Source organism: Lissotriton helveticus, chromosome 7 (genome assembly GCF_964261635.1).
Source record: "Lissotriton helveticus chromosome 7, aLisHel1.1, whole genome shotgun sequence".
In the NCBI taxonomy this organism is placed as follows: Eukaryota; Metazoa; Chordata; class Amphibia; order Caudata; family Salamandridae; genus Lissotriton; species Lissotriton helveticus.
In genome coordinates, this window is record NC_136068.1 from 1,851,563,543 (window position 1) to 1,851,582,894 (window position 19,352).

The following is a 19,352-nucleotide window of genomic DNA, read 5'->3' on the forward strand; positions in this document are numbered from 1 at the left end:
CCTCCTCACCCCACGTTTCAAATCACGTAAGGAATCATTATACCAGGGAGCCCCAGCTCCTCTCTCCACCTTCTTCACCCTGCGAAAGGGTGCCACCAAATCAAGGCTCTCCCCAGTCTATGCTGAAGGTGTCCACAGAGGGCATCAACATTAGCATTCTGCTCCTTTACCGGAGGAGACTCTTCCAGGAGATGCACCATTTTCTCCCCATCGATGTTTCTCCACTTCCGGGCCATTTCCACCATGAAGAACTGCTCTCAGCCAACAGAATGTGCCATGAACATGAAGTGCTGCCTGACCCCCTATGGAGGGAAGTGCATGCCAACCATCTCCTGTGAGTACACACTTATCTCCTTAGAGTAAGACATCTCCCCTCTGAGTACACATCACTTCCTGTAAGTACACACTGATCTGCAGTGAATAGAGGCACGTCTGCTATGAGTACTCACAACATAGGTCTCCCATGAGTAAGCATCCATCTCCTGTGAGTGCACGCTCACGTCTTACAAATCTCTTTCTTTCTATTTCCTTCTCTGTCAACTTCGCAGTTGGCCGTTCAATAGAATTCTACCCCTTATTAAGGAATGGTCAGACCAGGCGCATGGCAAGATCTCTGTAGAGCCCTGGACTGGCATGGTGGTCCAAACTAAATCAAGCGCATGTCCCTTCTCGTGTGTCGGTCCCTTCACTTGTTGAGTGAAGTCCAAGGAGGAGATTGCTTCCTCAATCTGTAGCGCTTGCCCCTCTTTAGGGGATTTTTCCCAATGGTAGTTGAAGTCTCCGACAATAATCATTTTGTCATATCTCGACCGCAGATCCTGAACCAGTCTAATGAAGAGAGCCGGGAATTCAGGCGAGGCCCAAGGCGGTCGGTATACTACCAGAAACACCACACATACCGGCCCCTGCCTGAGTTTTACCCCCATAACCTCTGCGCCCCCCAGGGTTTCGGATAGAAACCTTTCGGCGCGGAGACGGGCCTGATAGACAAGAGCTACTCCACCTCCTTTCTTAGCTCCCTTCCTATTGAAATGGTGTGCCAGATAGTTATCTGGTAGAGCCGCCACTAAATCCGGCGCCGAACAATCCTCCAGCCATGTTTCGGTAAGGGCAAGGGCATCTTGCTCCCCGTCTTCCAATAGTGAAAAGACCTCCAACTTGTGGCCCGGTAAAGAGCGCGTATTCAACAGGCCATAGTTTAAAGCGTGAGCATTGGAGTAACGCTGCCGCGCTCTTGTGCTCTGAGATGTAATCAGAAGGCCCTCCCGAGCTAGCAGATGTATACAATCCTGATCAAGGTGGGACTTACCCATGTTAAGTTCCAATAGATCACACCTAGAGTAATGCACAATTGGGCCAGGGGTTCTGGCCCCGGGTCCCGGATGGTCACTGATGGGCAAAGATGGGCTCGCCTCTGGCGAGCCTCCGGCGCGCATATGGCGCGCCCGCTGCGCGTCACAGCTGCGCGTCATCATGGGGACGTTTAAATAGCACCCAATCGTGCTATGTCTGCAGCAACAACTATAACGCCAACAAAGATGGCGTCCCTTGCCGGCACTTCCCCTCCCAAAATGGCGCCTAACCCCCAGTCCAGCTGACGGGCCGCCGAACAGCGGTGCAGATAACAATTTTAATGTGCAAGTATGTCCTAATCAAGCCCCCTAGTCGCAGCAAATCCAAAGTGAAGTATTCCCTTTTTAAAACGCGCAGATAAAAGCGCACAAGACCGTGCTTCAAGCGCCGAGCATGTGGCACACTTAAAATTTAGGTTTGAGGTCCCCAGATTGAATTAAATATCCACGAGTAAGTTGCAGTTAGTAGACTTTAGAAATAAGCAAGCGCAGCAACAGAGTGTCCAAAAATGCCTCGCCTACACTGACGCTTACCTGAACAGAGCGAGCGCCTGCTCTGGTCGGCTTAAATAGCACCCAATCGTGCTATGTCTGCAGCAACAACTATAACGCCAACAAAGATGGCGTCCCTTGCCGGCACTTCCCCTCCCAAAATGGCGCCTAACCCCCAGTCCAGCTGACGGGCCGCCGAACAGCGGTGCAGATAACAATTTTAATGTGCAGGTATGTCCTAATCAAGCCCCCTAGTCGCAGCAAATCCAAAGTGAAGTATTCCCCTTTTAAAACGCGCAGATAAAAGCGCACAAGACCGCGCTTCAAGCGCCGAGCATGTGGCACAGTTAAAATTTAGGTTTCAGGTTCCCAGATTGAATTAAATATCCACAAGTAAGTTGCAGTTAGTAGACTTTAGAAATAAGCAAGCGCAGCAACAGAGTGTCCAAAAATGCCTCGCCTACACTGACGCTTACCTGAACTCTCTCTATCTCTTTCTCTCCCTCCTCTCTGTCTCTGTCTCTCTATATGTCTATCTCTCCCTTTCTCTGTCTTTTTGCCTCTATCTCTGTTCCTCTTTCTCTCTCTCTCTTTCTCTCTATCTTTTTCTCTGTCTCCCTCTCTCTCTCACTCTCTGTCTCTCACTTTCTCTCTCCCTCTGTCTCCCTCTCTCTCAATCTCTTTCGCTCTGACTCTGTCTCTGTCTCTCTCTCTCTCTCTTGGAATGCTGTTTCTCACAATTTATTTCAGAAACCACATTTTAATAATCTCTATTTTCATAACCTACCAACTCTACACTACTAATGATGAACTCAGATTCAGCAGGTTAATGGGCAGGAAATAGCCCCGCCCCATTAACTGATCCCTGGTAGAGGGCAAGGGTTGTTCTGCACAAAGTGAGAGATCATTCGAGGCCATTTAATGACTGATGCCATCAGTGGACCAATGGGCCTGATCACCAATGTCAACCAGTAGGTCTTCACCAGATCCTCCAAGGGCGGATGGCTACCAGAGGGGATATGGACTTTGCCATCACGAGCACATGGCACATCATCTGCTAAAAGTTGTGTTCAATTATGTTTCACACATTCTTCATGAGCACTGTAAACGTATTTACTGATGGGGAATGTACATGTTTTGTCCTTATATGCAGATAATTCCTCTACGGAAGGCTTTGTGAATATGTGCCCAATGGACTTCTTTATAAAGTTGTTTACTCCTAACAAGCAGCCTGGAGGACCAATGATGCCGGGGCCAGGAGAACACCCTCCCTTTGGTAAGAGCACCGGATAAAGTTCAAGTTCAAGTTCAGAAATTTATATAGCGCACTACTCACCCAGAGGGTCTCAAGGCGCTTGGGGGAGGGGGGGGGGGGCATTTACTTATCGAATATCCAAGTTTTTAGTTGTTTTCTGAAGGAGAGGTGGTTCTGAGTAAGGCGGAGGTGGGTGGGGAGAGAATTCCAGGTCTTGGCCGCTAGGTAGGAGAAGGATCTGCCCCCCATGGTGGATTTACGGATGCGTGGGATAGCGACGAGGGCTTGATTGGATGATCGTAGTTGGCGGGTGAGGGTGTAGAAGGTTAGTCGTGTGTTGAGGCATTCGGGTCCAAGGTCGTAGAGGGCTTTGTGTGCGTGGGTGAGGCGACGAAACGTTATTCTCTTGTTGACGGGGAGCCAGTGGAGGTCTTTCAGGTGACCGGAAATGTGAGCCTGACGAGGAATGTCCAGTATGAGTCTGGCTGAGGCATTTTGGATGCGTTGGAGTTTTTTCTGTAGTTTGGCTGTGGTTCCGGCGTAAAGGGTGTTTCCGTAATCTAGACGGCTGGTGACCAGGGCATGGGTGACCGTCTTTCTAGTTTCGGTGGGGATCCAACGGAAGACTTTTTTGAGCATGCGTAGAATGTTGAAGCAGGATGATGAGACGGCGTTGACTTGTCTGGACATCGAGAGAGAGGAGTCTAGGATGAAGCCCAGGTTGCGTGCGTGATCCGTAGGTGTGGGTGCGGTTCCCAGGGCAGGTGGCCACCAAGAGTTGTCCCAGGCAGAGGGGGATGAACCTAAGATGAGGACTTCCGTTTTGTCCGAGTTTAGTTTTAAACAGCTGTTCTTCATCCACTCGGCTACATCTTTCATTCCTTCGTGTAGGTTTGTTTTGGTGGTGTTTAGGTCTTTGGTGTGTGCGAGGATTAGCTGGGTGTCGTCTGCGTATGAGATGATGTTGAGGTTGTGTTGGTGTGCGATGGATGCGAGGGGGCTCATGTATACGTTGAAGAGGGTGGGGCTGAGTGATGATCCTTGTGGTACGCCGCAGATGACTTCGGTGGCCTCTGATCTGAAAGGGGGAAGGCGGACTCTCTGGGTTCTTCCGGCAAGGAACGAGATGATCCATTCCAGTGCTTTTCCTTGTATTCCGACATTGTTGAGACGTTGTATGAGGGTGCTGTGACAGACTGTGTCGAAGGCTGCGGAGAGGTCAAGTAGGATGAGGGCAACCGTTTCTCCGTTGTCCAGTAGTGTTCTAATGTCGTCTGTTTCTGCGATGAGGGCTGTTCCGGTGCTGTGTTTGGCTCGGAAGCCGGACTGTGAGGGGTCAAGGGATTTTGTTGGATTCAAGGAAGGCGGCGAGCTGACTGTTGACAGCTTTCTCTATGACTTTGGCGGGGAATGAGAGGAGCGAGATGGGGCGGTAGTTCTTAAGTTCAGTGGGGTCTGCTGTGGGTTTCTTTAGAAGGGCGCTGAGTTCGGCGTGTTTCCAGCTTTCCGGGAAGGTAGCGGAGTTGAAGGAGCAGTTGATGACATCGCGGAGATGGGGTGCGATGATAGAGTCTGCTTTGTTGAAAATGTGGTGGGGGCAAGGGTCGGTTGGCGATCCTGAGTGGATGGAGTTCATCAGGCGGATGGTGTCTTCGGTGGTGATTGTGTTCCAGGTGTAGAGGTTGTTAGAGTGCGGTTTTGGTTCGGGCGGGTGAAGTGGGCTGGTCTTCGGATTGGTTTTTGAAGCTGTTATGTATGTCGGCGATTTTGTTATAGAAAAATAAGGATAGAGAGTCGCAGAGGTCTTGGGAGGGGGTGATGTCGTTGGAGCCGGCGTTGGGGTTGGTAAATTCTTTGATGATGTTGAATAGTTCCCTGCTGTTTTGGGCGTTGTTGTCAAGTCAATCCTTGAATGTTGATTTCTTGGTGGATCGGATGAGTTGGTGGTGTTTGCGGGTGGCGTTCTTGAAGGAGGCCAGGTTGTCGATGGTTGGGTTTTTTCTCCAGGCTTTCTCTAGGGTACTGTAGAGAATGGGTCCACACAGAAGTAGGTTTCCAATTGGTTTATTTGTAGATAGGAACAGCTTAACATCCACAAGAGGGAACAGTGCAGGAAAGCATCCACTCTTCACAGCAACCGCTATCCCCACTCTCAGGTTCTTCTCTGACGCTCCAGGTTCTAAGAACCCTAAGCAAGTCACAGGTATGGAATACCACACACCTCCCCCCTTTAGCAGAAACAAAAAAAAACAACAAAAAAAAACTAAAAACGAACAAAATCTCTAAATTTCTGTGGAAAAAACTTCACTCGAGAACTCCTGCGGGAGATATTTGGAGATTGAAGAGAATCAGGACAAACATGAGGAGAAACATTGTCATGAAAAGGAGAATTAGATACATTGTCAAATGAAACATGTTCCTGAACAGTGTTATGCATTGTACCAACATTGGTTGAATTGTCATGACATGAATCTTCAATTTGATGGGAAAGATGATCAAACACTTCACGGGTACCTGAAAAGCAAGAATCATTATTAATAATACATGGGTGTTCAGAGAGTTCTGAATTGGGTTGATGAACTGTGGACAGAGGAAAATTAGGTTTGTACAAGGAAATACGACGAAAATTCAAAATTTTCCCACCTTCCACTCTGACGGCTTTACTAAAAACTTCAGTGACAACAACGGGATTAGACCATCTAGAAACACCTTTGCGAACAAGACCACCAAATTTTACACGCACAAGGTCACCCACACGTAACTTTGAAGAGCTAGTTCCCTGTGGAAAATTTTCCAAAACTTTTGCGTGGTATTTACTAACACAATCTTTCACACCTTTAAGATCCAATTCTAAGTAATCTTTGTCCTTGGCCTTCAACCACCAAGGCATGAGCTTAGAGCTAGGTTTCCTGCAACGCAACATCTCAAAAGGAGATAAACCAGTCACAGAATTGGGAGACATGCGATAAGTGAAAAGAGTAGCTTGCAAAGCTTCTCTCCATTTCAAACCGCTACGTAGAGCTAGCTGACAGGATTCCTTAATGACTCTATTAAAACGCTCAACTTGACCGTTGGCTTGTGGAAAATAATTAGAAACTCTTTTGTGAGTAACTCCACAGCTGGAAAGAAAAGAAGAAAAGGTAGCACTAACAAACTGAGGACCATTATCAGATATAATTTCTTCAGGCAAACCTTCACGGCAAAAAACTTCATTCAAAAATTCAATAATGACTTCAGAATTGACTTTCTCTACGATTTTCAATTCAGGCCACTTAGAAAAGTAGTCGACTAAAACGACAGCAAACATGTCTTTGCCAGATTGATAATTAAAAGGCCCAATAATGTCCACACCTAGCTTGCGCCAAGGGCTCTGAACAAATTCTATGGGTGTGAAACCACCAGAAGAAACAGGCTTAACAGTTTTATCGCTTAAAGAACAAGGTGTACAATTCCTGACCCACTTGTCAATCATAGCATCCATACTGGGCCACCAGTAAAATTCCCTGATCCTTCTTTTGGTAGTAGACATCCCCATGTGTCCTTCATGAGCGATGTTACAAATAGAATCTCTGATATCTCTGGGAGGAACAATTTTATCAGATCTAAAAACCATGCCAAAATTTTCCATTAACTCATCTTTAACTTTAAAGAAAGAGGCCAAATCACCACTCAACTTCCTCTCCTCAGGCCAACCATCCTTTAAAAAGGTTCTCACTTTCAACATCACTTCATCCATCTGCATAGCTTGTGCCCATCGGGTTTCAGAAATTAAGTTGGACTGAGCATCACCCGAAATAAGGTTAACATCAGACAAAGTAAAAGCGACATCACATTCATCAGACAGCACAGAATCAGGACCATCACTAACAGGAAAACGTGACATAAAATCTGCATGAACATTCATGCGTCCAGCAACATAAATAACCTCACAACGATATTCCTGTAACTTGGCTGCGAGTCTCGCTAAGCGAGCAGTCAGAACCCTGCCCCCACCTGCAGACAACATACTAACAAGAGGTTTATGGTCTGTCCTCAGAGAAAACTTAGTGCCCCAAAGAAATTGGCGGAAATGTTGGACTGCCCAAGTACAGGAAAGTAATTCCTTTTCTATTGTTGAATAATTAAACTCACCTCCACGCAAGGTCCTGGAAGCATAAGAAACTACATACTCCCCAAATTTATCTTTTTGCATTAGAACGGCACCAAGGCCAACATTACTGGCATCCATGCACACAATACACTCTTTGGTAACAGAAAAGGGTTTAAGAAAAGGGGCTTCTACAATTTTACTTTTAAGAGTATCAAAAGAAACTTGTTGATCATTACTCCAAATAAATGTAACTTGTTTTTTGAGTAAAGAACGTAAAGGATGGACAATCGTAGAATAATTTTGTACAAATCTTCCATAAAATTCAGTGAGGCCAAGAAAGGATAATAACTGCTCCTTGGAGGTTGGAACCGGAGCTGAGGTAATACTTTTAACATGATTGATTTTTGGCTTGATGCCATCACAAGAAATTTCATGTCCCAAATATTCAACATGAGATTGTCTAAATTTGCATTTTGAAAATTTTAAAGTGAGACCTTTCTCTTGCACGCTGCTTAAGACTGAATGTAGATTACTATCATGTTCCTGAGAATCCTTGCCAAAAATTAATATATCATCTTGAAAAGCTATTGCCCCTTAACAATTCATCAACAACTCTTTCATTAACCGTTGGAAAACAGAGGCGGCACTTGCCAGCCCAAAAGGCATTCTTAGATATTGAAACATACCTTCCGGGGTGACAAATGCAGTACATTTTTTGGAGTCTTCGTGTAATTCTACTTGGTGGTATGCGCTAGCTAAATCAATTGTAGAAAACACAGTGGCACCAGCCAGAGAAGAAATTAACTCGTGAATATTGGGTAGAGGATGTTTGTCCACCCAGATTTCTTGATTCAAGCTGCGGTCAACACACAAACGAAGATCTCCTGAGCTTTTAAGTGATAAAACAATGGGCGAAACCCACGGGGAAGCCTCAATAGGTTCAATAATTCTTTTTAAAACAAGATCATCTAAAATTTCCTTGAGTTTGCCTCTGTAGGCTAAAGGAACATTCCTGACTTTATGTCTGACAGAAACTGCGTTATCATTGAGAATTATTTTGTGTTTAAAATTCGTAAATTTCCCAAGGGTATCAGTAAACACATCAGGAAATTTAGACTTAAGGCTGGTAACATAAGAGGCATTCTCAGTTGAGGTACAAGAATTAATTTCACTCACAGAAAGTACACTCAAATCTGTGAAACAGACAGGAGGATTGGAATTAGGATCGAGTTTGATTCCTATACATGTTGGTGTGGCCAACCCAGGATGGCCACTCCCTTAGTAGCTACATGTACTTTGCCTTTGGTAATTCTGTCTTTGACTTGGATAGTAGCCCAAAAGAAACCTTCTAGACTAATTTTTGTCCCAGAGTAACCTCCAGGCTGATTGTCAGATTTTAACAATTCCCTGTCTTTCCATATGTTATTGAATAATTTCAGACCAATTATAGTATACCACCATGAACAGGAATCTATCATCAAATCAATGGAAACGTTGTCTATGAAAATGGGCCAAGAAGGAAATTGTTTAAGTTCAACTTCATCAACAGAAAGTATGCAATTAAAACTGTTGATGACCTCTTCTTCTTCTTGAGACATGTAATTAACTTTTTGGATAGAGCGGCACACATTACCAAAATGACCTTTTCTCTTACATTTTACACAAATTCTATCCCAAGCAGGGCATCCTCTAAAATTACCCAGATGGTTAGGACTACCACATCTATAACATGCAATATTTCTTTTAGTAAATGTTCTGTTATCAGAGAAGTTCTTGTTGTCTACAAATTTCCTTTCGTAGTCTTTCTTGAAAACGTTTTTGGAATTAGAAGATATTTGGCTTTTAACTAAAGAAACTTCTGGTTCAGTAGTCTGTGGTTTTGGAGAAGTAGTGGAACCACGAATCTCGGAAACAAATAGTTCGGACTGTTCAATTCCCTTTGCAATATTAATTACTGCGCTAAGAGATGATTCTGTGCCTAGCCAAAGTCTTTCTTGGATTTTTTTGCTTTTGGTTCGCATCATGATCTGGTCACGGAGAACCTGTTCATAAGAAATGGTTTCGAAGGCACAAGAACAAGCTAATGAGCGTAAGGCAGAAACATAGTCTTCAATCGATTCATCTTGTTTCTGTACACGGGAGTAAAACTTGAACCTCTCCATAACAGTATTTATTTTCCTACCAAAACGAGTTTTCATTTGTCTGGTAGCTTTCTCAAAAATATCTATGTCTCCTGCTCCTTCAATAGGAGGAAGATTGTCGAATTCTTTGATGCCAGCACCGCCTAAACAATGTCTCAAAAGTGCTAGTTTGCGTTTGGCTGAACATCCATCCTTTTCAAGTACATCAACATATGCCATGAACATCGGAAACCATAAGTCCCATTCAATGGTGGGTTCACCAGCAGATTGTAGAAAATGAGGAGGAGCAGCTATATTTGACATTCTGATAAGCAAAGTTTAATACTGCTGTAAAATGTATCAAGATTTTAATGAAAACGTTTGAATATAAATACCTCTTTTAATTTTCGAATGAACTGTAGTGCCAGAGTGTAATATGAATTGTAAGGATCTAAACGCTGAAGAAATAACAAAAATATGAAGTGAGAACAAGATGGAGGCACGTTGATGACGTCACGGCGTTTAGAGGGTTGAAAGGTGACACCCACAGTGCTGCGCGCGAGTCACGACGCTCGCGTTGTCCCAGAGTTCCGGTGGAGCTTCGTAGTGATCAGCGCGTGTGAACACGGAGGAGTGGAGGCAGGAGATGCGCGGGGACAGAACGCAGGGTAATTTTAAATAGCGCGTAGATTAACGGCAGTACAAATGTGAAGTCTTGTTACTTCATAAAAGTAAACTATACGTTACTGAAATGCTGAGTTGATGTAGACGGTGTTCCGATGATGCCGAATCCAGTGCAGTCTTTTTCTTTTTCTTTCCGAAAATGAGACGAACAATGAAGTGAACGCTGTTCCTTAATTTCTTTACCCAGGAATTTTCGTTGAAAATGCTCCCAAACGTCGCCAAAGTTTATGTAGAGAATGGGTCCACACAGAAGTAGGTTTCCAATTGGTTTATTTGTAGATAGGAACAGCTTAACATCCACAAGAGGGAACAGTGCAGGAAAGCATCCACTCTTCACAGCAACCGCTATCCCCACTCTCAGGTTCTTCTCTGACGCTCCAGGTTCTAAGAACCCTAAGCAAGTCACAGGTATGGAATACCACAGGTACGTCAGAGCTTCTTGGATTTCTTAAGGTCGTCGTTGAACCAGGGGGCTTTTTTGTTGCCTTGCTTGATTTGATGGTTTTTCAGGGGTGCTAGTTCGTCAGCGCTGTGGGTGATCCATTGTGTGAGGTTGGTGGCTGCTTGGTTTGGGTCCGATGATTTGGCAGGGGGGTTTTGGTGAAGCGATGTGAGGAGTTGGTCGGTGGTAATTTTGTTCCAGTTTCTTCGGGGAATAGGTTGTGGGGGGTTGTGGGTCGAGGTCTTTTTGTAGTTGAAGTGAACGCAGCTGTGGTCCGTCCAATGGAGAGTGGTGGTGTGATCGAAGGAGATGTGCATGCTGGAGGTGAAGAGTGGGTCGAGCGTGTGTCCGGCAAGATGGGTGGGGGTGTCAACAAGTTGTTTGAGTCCGAGATTGGCCAGGTTGTCTAGAAGGTTGGTGGTATTGCTGTCGTTCTTCTTTTCCAGGTGGAAGTTCAGGTCTCCCAGTAAGATGTAGTTCTCGGAGGGGAGGGCATGTGGGCTGATGAAGTCAGTGATGTCTTCGCTGAATTGTGTACAGGGTCCTGGTGGTCTGTAGATGAGGGTGCCTCTGAGTGTGGTCTTGGGGTCGGTGTGGATCTGGAAGTGAAGGTGTTCGGCGGCTGCGAGGTGATCGTCGGAACTGGTCGTGATGCGGATTGTGTTCTTATGGACGATGGCGATGCCTCCTCCTGTTGGGTTGGTGCGGTCCTTCCGGATGATCTTGTAGCCGTCTGGGATGGCTATGGCGATGTCGGGAGCTGAAGAGGCGTTCATCCATGTTTCTGTGAGGAAGGCGACGTCCGGAGATGTGGTGTCGAGGATATTCCAGAGTTCAATGGAGTGTTTGTGGATCGAGCGGGTGTTGAGGAGGATGCACTTCAGGTAGTTGTTGTCGGGGCACTGTTTGGAGTTACTGGGTTTGGTGTGGGTCCTGATACAGTCGAATTTGCAGGAGTGGCAGGTGAAGGGTCCATGGGTGTGTCCCGGGGCAGCCTGGTAGCATTGTGGTGAGCGGCCGGGGTTCAGAGCTGAGAGGGTTGCTGCGTCGTATGTAATGCGAGCGGGGTGAGTCTTGCAGGGTCCAGGGTGCCTGGCGCTGGGCGCGGTCCAGCCGCGGACGTGCGTAGACGGGCTTACCTTTGGCGCACCTTCGGCGCGCATAGGGCGCGACCGCTGCGCGTGGACGCTGCGCGCAAGTGCATCTGACATAAGTGGGTAGTGGAGGGGGGGCGGAGCGAGGGAGGAGCAGCTGGGAGGCGGGGTGGAGCGGGGTGGAGAGGCTGGCTACGAGGCACAACAACAAGTATGGCGGCGAAAGCAAAATCCAAACAGGGCGAGAATGGGGGCAGAAAGTTAGATGTCGCAGTGGCACCGGCACAATGAGGCAATAATAGGTTATTTCAAATCAGGCGATGCGAGCGCTCACTAAAAATATAGTACTTTGCACAGATTACAATGCGAGCAGCGGCAGTGAGCTCTAGCAGGCAGCAATTCTTTGTAAGTAAAGCCAACAAAGTGCTACGATACCCAGATCACAAGTAAAGCCAGCAAAGCGCTTCGAAATCCAGGAGGGGAGCGTGGGGAGCGACCGCTTCTCAGAGAGGCAGAGCGGTCACAGCGCTATTGCTAACGGGACAAGCCTTAAGTCAGTGGGAGGGAGGAGCAGCTGGGAGGCGGGGTGGAGCGGGGTGGAGAGGCTGGCTACGAGGCACAACAACAAGTATGGCGGCGAAAGCAAAACCAAAACAGGACGAGAATGGGGGCAGAAAGTTAGATGTCGCAGTGGCACCGGCAAAATGAGGCAATAATAGGTTATTTCAAATCAGGCGATGCGAGCGCTCACTAAAAATGTAGTACTTTGCACAGATTATAATGTGAGCAGCTGCAGTGAGCTCTAGCAGGCAGCAATTCTTTGTAAGTAAAGCCAACAAAGCGCTACGATACCCAGATCACAAGTAAAGCCAGCAAAGCGCTTCGAAATCCAGGAGGGGAGCGTGGGGAGCGACCGCTTCTCAGGGAGGCAGAGCGGTTACAAAAGACAGTCACTGATGGTAATGTGAGAAAGAAACTGAAGGAGGAGGCTGCTCAGTGCTCGCTCCCACTCTTTGCACCTTTGTCTCTCCCTACATTTTTCTCTGTTATTTCTCCATACCTTCCCCTTCTCTAGACTACAAAATACCTCTTTATTTTTTTCTCTGTACTACTGTTCTAAAATATTTTTCTTTCAGTACTTCCTCGTTCTGTCTTCTAAGAATTAGCCGCCTTCTCTGCATACAGTTCTCTCTTCCAGGACAGGTCCTCCCACTCATTTATTGACTATTTATTTTCTCTGTCTTCTCTCCTCCTATGTCCTCAGGTGTCTCCTCACATTCCCCACTCTCTCACCCTTCTACAAATTGTCACCCGGTCAGTTCTCGCCCTCATTCCCTCTTTGAGCCCTACGTTTCTCCTATCACTCTCCAGGTGCCCCGTTATATGGTGTCCTGCCTCATTCTCCAAGTCTCTTTTGCTTAGTTCTAACTCACCATATCACTAATGTCTGTCACTCTCTACTACCCTTTTTTATAGTCTCTTCTCTACCTCTTTTCGCGTTTCTCTCATATAATCTGTATCCTCATCTGTTTTCCATCCATCCGACCCTACAGACCTCATTAGTTGTCTCTAATACGTCCTCTATAAATAAGTTATTTAAAAAGAGCAAAATATATTTCATTTTCCTTGTCCTAAGGACAATGATAGGGTCAGCACGGATACGCTTCCTTGTGGCAGACCTCTGTCGTATGCAGACCTCCAGCAATGCTTCTGAAGCCACCTTGCTTTGCATCTAATTATTAGTGGTCAAGAACCATAGGATGCTGCAATGACTAAAGTTCACCCATCACACAGAAAGAATGTTACAGTGCATTCTACGTAATGTTAATACCACCAATGTAGAGTAAGTTAAACAACACTTCACTCGACTCATGAAGAAGGGAACAAGCTCAATGACCGTTCGGACCATATCCACAATCATGCTGTTCATCATGCCTAAGTCAGCAGTGATATAGGTAGAGGTGGAAACATATTACCACATTCTTTGCTTCTAAATTTGAAGACAAAAACTGAGAAAAAAGTTTGCAGTATTGCTAAATTGTTTTTCTTATGATTGTGCTCCACCGTTGCCCATCCCCCATGGCACAGCAGAGCTCTTGCTCACCTGGAACGGTCGGGCTGTGGGCAGTAGGAATGTGATCATCTATTTGTGTTTCCTCTCTGCTCCCTTCCATTTATTAGGTCCTTCTATTGACCCACTCCCACTATCTCCTACAGGTGAATTTTTTCCAGGACCCAAGAACAGCGTCGCCGCCCAGCTTAATGCCCTGATCACTGGGATAGCAGCAGAGGTCAAGAGACTAGTCCCGGAGAAGAGTAAGGAAGTGGACAACATCAATAAGAAGATACAAGAAAAGATCAGAGAAGCTGTCAATCACATTAAGGAGAAGATGGAGGATGGTCTGGAGGCCCTGGAGACTGTCCACAAGCTTCTCAAGGACAACAAACTTCCTAAGCCTAAAATCATTGAAATTCTGGCGAATGCACACAAAGCTTGCCCAACTGACAAGAAGGATGGGCCATGGGACATGGTCCAGATAATTGACACCGTCTTAACTACCGTGAAAAAGTACCAGTCAATGACACCCCCAAAGAGCAGCCGTCCCTAAAGAATCTCGTCAATTCTGGTGAGAATAATGTCTGTATTGAAGTCTTCTCTCATGTTCTGAGGTACGCTTTGTTTATGACTGCTAATCACTGCGGGGCTTCGATGGGTCATACAGACATATTCAGGATGTCATGGAGTTGCCTTTTTTCAGTAATCCTCCTTATAGAGTTTATGTTATCAAATTTGTGATAGGATAGGATGTTTCATCCCCTCTAACACCACCTGTTAGAGGCACTCTCAAGGTGACCCTTTGCAGAGGAGAGCACCCTTACACACCTTCTTTCCAAAAGAACCTTCTGTTTAATCAAACCCATGCTCACGTGATCCTTCGGAGAACGTTGCCTCAGTCCCACAGCCCACAGTGGTACATCACCACTGGCTTCTCCGGCAGCAGGCAATTAACAACTCCATCCAGACACTCACAGGATGCAATGGGCCATCTCACATAGAGCCATCGGCCACTCTGGTGTACCCTCATCAGCACTGCTTCTGTGTCCCACAAACTAAGGCCTGAAATGTTTTTCTTATTGCCCATGCCAGCTATTTTGCTTGAATGTTTGCTCCACTTATCTCCCTTCTCTCTCCCTCAGAAACATCACTTAGGCTTTCCAGGGCACCCAGTTCAATGGCCACTCTTTAACTATCATTGCTTCCTGTCATGCACTTTGTTATTAGTTCAATATTACTTCCTACAGTTTCATAACTGGATTCCCTTCGGACACTGCACTACATTTTCACTAAAAAAGCTTACACCAACAGCTGTGCCTTCATGGAACATTTATGTATTTTTCCTGTTGGTGACTGCCTGCATGGTGGTCACCAAGAGGAAAGTATGTGATGGAAGCCTACCCCTAATTGGGCAGTCATTCTGACATTTAGAGCTGGCAAATGATTTCTAGAGATGGACCCAGCTGATGTTCTGCAGTGTGAATCTGAGCAGGTCACAGTTGTAAATGAATCAGAGGAACTGTGAGAGGGAAAACCAGAAACCCAGTTTATGGCAAACTTCCCCTTACTGCCTTACTCTAAATGGTTGCCTTAGTCTTTCCATCTCCAAAGCAGATGAAATAGTTTCTCTCAAGTCATTCAATGACTTCTCTCCTCTAGATGGTGTAACCTACATATAATTTCAGTGTTTCCCTAGGTTATCAGGATCCCCAGATGTGGGAGGACAGTTGGGTTCTGATGCCAAAATTTGTAGAACAGTTTTCTCTAAATTCCAGCTCCCTTATTACCACCACATAAAATCTGTTACCACTGCTTCCAAACCCAATCACTGGCAAAATGTGATAAATAAGCTTTGTAAAGCAGATCGTGTTGTATTAAAACTGTTTTGAAAAAATAGGTGTCACTGGAACAAAAATGTTCCCCCACATAATTGGTGTCCCATTCCATTCCTTTACCTATGCTGTGCTAGAAATGTAAAAAAATCACATACGCGTATAGCACATAGACTAATTCAAGTAAAAGAAATATTGATTCTGCCTTAAAAAGTGCTTCCTGTGCCTACTCAGCTGATGCCTACAGCATGGACACTCAACGTAGTCTAATGGCCTTTGACTAATTGCCCTGCCTACAATGCACATGTACACAGGATTCCCTATATGTATCAATAATCTGGTCTCTCATTGTACTACGCTGCCTTCCACTGACTTGAGTCCACCCAGTTATTCTTCACTCATGACTGCTGGTCTCTGACAAAGCGTGTTCCCAGTCTTCTGTGAAGGATCCGCTGCATGGAGCGTGATAAAGTCCACCAACACCACATCCTATTTGCCACTAAACAGGCATTATGCGGCAAATTATATACATTTAATAATATCATACCTATATGAATGACTAGCAGGGCAACCTAAGAAGAATTTGTTATTCCAACATTTGCCCAGACAGAACAACCAGGCTCAACACGTATAGTCATCCATCAAGTGCTCCAATAAGAAACTCCCATCCAGTGACTAACTACCCACCAGCAATGACAGGTGAATGGGCAGCTCTCCACCCTGGCAATAATGGTCCATTCCCATCCTCACAGAATCAAACCCCACATTCTGCTCCAACATTCTAGGTTGAAACCACCCACCAGACCACAACCACAATAACAAGCAACACCGCCCGTCCTCCTTGACATCAACACTTAGAATGTGGTCAGGCACAGTGTAGGTTACAGGTAAATGAATTCTTGGGAAGTGTTTGCTGCTCTTCATGTCATGACCCGGCAGTTCCCAGACCAGCCTCCAGGGGGGAGTATCCTCTATGCTTGAAGCCACCTTTGCAGTCAGAACCAATCAACTCTTTGGACACTTCAGAACATGCATTATGATTGATGGGTTCTGGACTTTGCAGTGCTTGATGTGGCAGCAGGCAAACAACTTAAATCATCATAAATTGCTGACATGATATTGCTGGGCTCTACTGCAACGCACCAAATACAAATATAGGCACATTTGTGTCTTTGTCACTCTTCGGTCGACAAAGCAAATATGTAAAGAAATACTTTATTTTAGTTAAATACCATCCACATTAAGGACAACAGAGTAACCAAATGTGTTCCATTCTTTTTCAGCAGGAACAGAGAAAACAGAGTCAAGATGAGTAGGCAGAATATGCCATCGTCGCCATCAGGAGCGTGTTTCTTAATGACTGGAATTCCTGTTTTCCCTGCATTTAATTTTAAAAATATCCTACTTGTGATAAAGTAGCTGGTAAAAAAATCTGTGTGCACGTTCAGCTTAGGGATGAGTTGCCTATTAACTATTAGACCCTCTCTTACAGCTGGTCTTGCAAAATGCTGGCGGTGCAGACAGTCATCCGTTGTCCCCACTCCCAAATGAAGTAACCTTTGTTTCTCCGAAAAATAGCATATTTGGCTCAAAATGTTTGGATTTTGGTTAAACTTTCACATTTTATCAAACGTTTCTAATTGAAAAGCATGCGTTTAGCATTGACAACGTTGATTTGTAGTTATTATGTTTCATTAATAAAAATATATCATTCTAAATATTGTTGTGATGGTTGCACACATTGGCCTTTCTCCAAGATTGTGAAGATTGTGATGTCTGAAAGTGAGAGAAGTCGTGTTCAGGCTGAAAAATACACCGAAGTGCAATTATCTGCGTCATCCAAAAATATTACTGGTTGATTTCAAGGTCACATATGCTTTGAATGTTTATTACTCAATATTATGAAACAAAATCATTTTATACAAGTAATATTCATTGTATAAAAGTATTTTTCTTGTGTTGCTTTGGTAAATGGCAATAGCATTACAAGAGAGTTCAGTATTAGCAATATAGTATGCTTTTATGAAGTTCACTAAGGTTCACTTGGCATGTGGGATGTGAGACACGGCTGAGACCAGAGCCCACTGAGATACCTCTAATGCTCAGCTCATGTCCTATGGAGTACAGCTCTCTGTAAGACTCTTGAGTCCTCTCGGTGAAACAATCATGTTTAGCTGCATCAACATGTCAGACAAGACGTGGCACAATCACATCTCTTGCCACCAGCTTCATGGTGACACCAAACAGCCCTGGTGTGACAGCCCAGCCCACACACACCTCTGGCCACTCATGCAGCCCCTTGCACACTCACTACCACAAGGGCTCATTTCTTACATCAGGAAACTCAGAGGCGGTGACAATCCTCCAGTGGGGCGCACTCAGCGCCCATCTCTAGCCTCAGACCACTTTCCACCAATGCACTATAGGTGGAGAAGTGTGGCTCAATGGTTAGAGCAGGTAGACCTCGATGCAGAGCTCTGGCCAGGGACCAGGGTTCGATTCCCGCCTCGGCGGGTCTCAGACTCATTAATTCCCCTGACCGGATATTCTCGCCTCAGTGCCTATTCTGGTCATGGGTCCCGCGCTGCAACTCTGGGCAATAGCTTGCTTAGTCTCCACAACGGCCCCCACAACGCGAGGGATGCCTGGTCTGCACCATGGGGGTGCCCAGGAGTGGACACTTCACAGGGAAAGCCAGGAAGGGTTCCCTTGCGGTATTCGTACAAGCGCCGGGAAACCCACTGCGGGTAGCTGTGCGCTATACAAGTACAAAAACATTTACATTTACATTTATCCCACCACTGAAGGAGTCGAGGCATCCTCGACAAATCTACAAATGACTCCGCCATATGATCAAGCTTCCATGCAGCACCAAGTCCTCGTGCACCTCCCTATCATAGGCGATAGACCCCAACGCGTGAAGGAAACCCACCATCCCTCCAAGCACTTGTGCAGTCTCCGGCCTGCCACAGCTCGCGACAAGAGCCGGATGTACCTCCAGTGTCTGCTGTAAGATACACAAGCACCAGAGAGCATAAAACACGTGTCATTTCAACGATTAGTTGACCAGGGTGAGTGAACAGACCAGCTGGAAAAAGAGTCAATCAAATGAGCCTCTGACAACAAATGGAAAGTGGATCTCAGACCGGCTGCCTGCAGAAGGGCAATATCATCTGGGAGCATCAGATATTTATAATGGTTAAGGCCATGGAGCAGAGACGGAATCATAGTATGACAATGGGGAACACTTGTCTTTCTATTGAGAGAAGGTGTTTCTGCATCTAGGGCTTGCCTTGTGCTTTATTGGTGCTAAGCACATGAATGATCCATGACTTATGGTCACTGATCGGTCATTCTGTTCTTTAACTGTGAGAGTATCTTGGAAGCACATTAGAAGCAAGGCAGCTTTCGATTTGCACATTTTATATTCATGAAGAACAGATTTCTAAATTGTGCAGAATTCATTTATTTTTTCAAATCTGACCTTTGGCGAAAGATATCCCCGAAAAATAAGTGCTAGCAGCGGGGTGAATTTCACTATCTGAATCGTTAAGTGGGGTCCGGTGGTCTGTACAGATTTGGCCTTCCACACCAAAGTGTCTCAGACCGTGGCACACTGGCTCGAGGTTTCTGTCCCTTCTTTATCCTTGCAGCCTTTGAGTATTCCAGCAACTTAGATCTGCAGCCAATTCTGGGCAGTTCTGCCCCCTTAAAGTTTCCATGTACATTGGTCCAACCCTAGTCTTTGGTCTGTCAAGAGGATCTCAAAATAAGGGCACACATACAAGGAATGCTGCTCCATAAAACTACTTGTTAACTGTTGCAAAGTCATCCTGTGCCCTGGGCACCCCCCAACTTTTTGCTGACTGGAACTGGTGTTAACTGACTGTGACTGACCCTGGGCTCTGTTTAACCAGGCCCAGGGCCAGTGCCAA

General features: G+C 45.6%; 1 protein-coding gene across 1 annotated transcript; it reads left to right on the forward strand.

Moving 5' to 3' along the window:
• The first annotated feature begins 243 nt into the window (after window positions 1-243).
• On the forward strand, window positions 244-17,135 carry LOC144770832 (uncharacterized). Its single transcript, XM_078655609.1, has 4 exons — window positions 244-334; window positions 2,998-3,120; window positions 13,747-14,156; window positions 16,701-17,135. Exons 1-3 carry the CDS (start codon window positions 244-246, stop codon window positions 14,136-14,138), a joined length of 606 nt encoding a protein of 201 aa, XP_078511735.1. The 3' UTR covers window positions 14,139-14,156; window positions 16,701-17,135.
• Window positions 17,136-19,352: the final 2,217 nt, after the last annotated feature.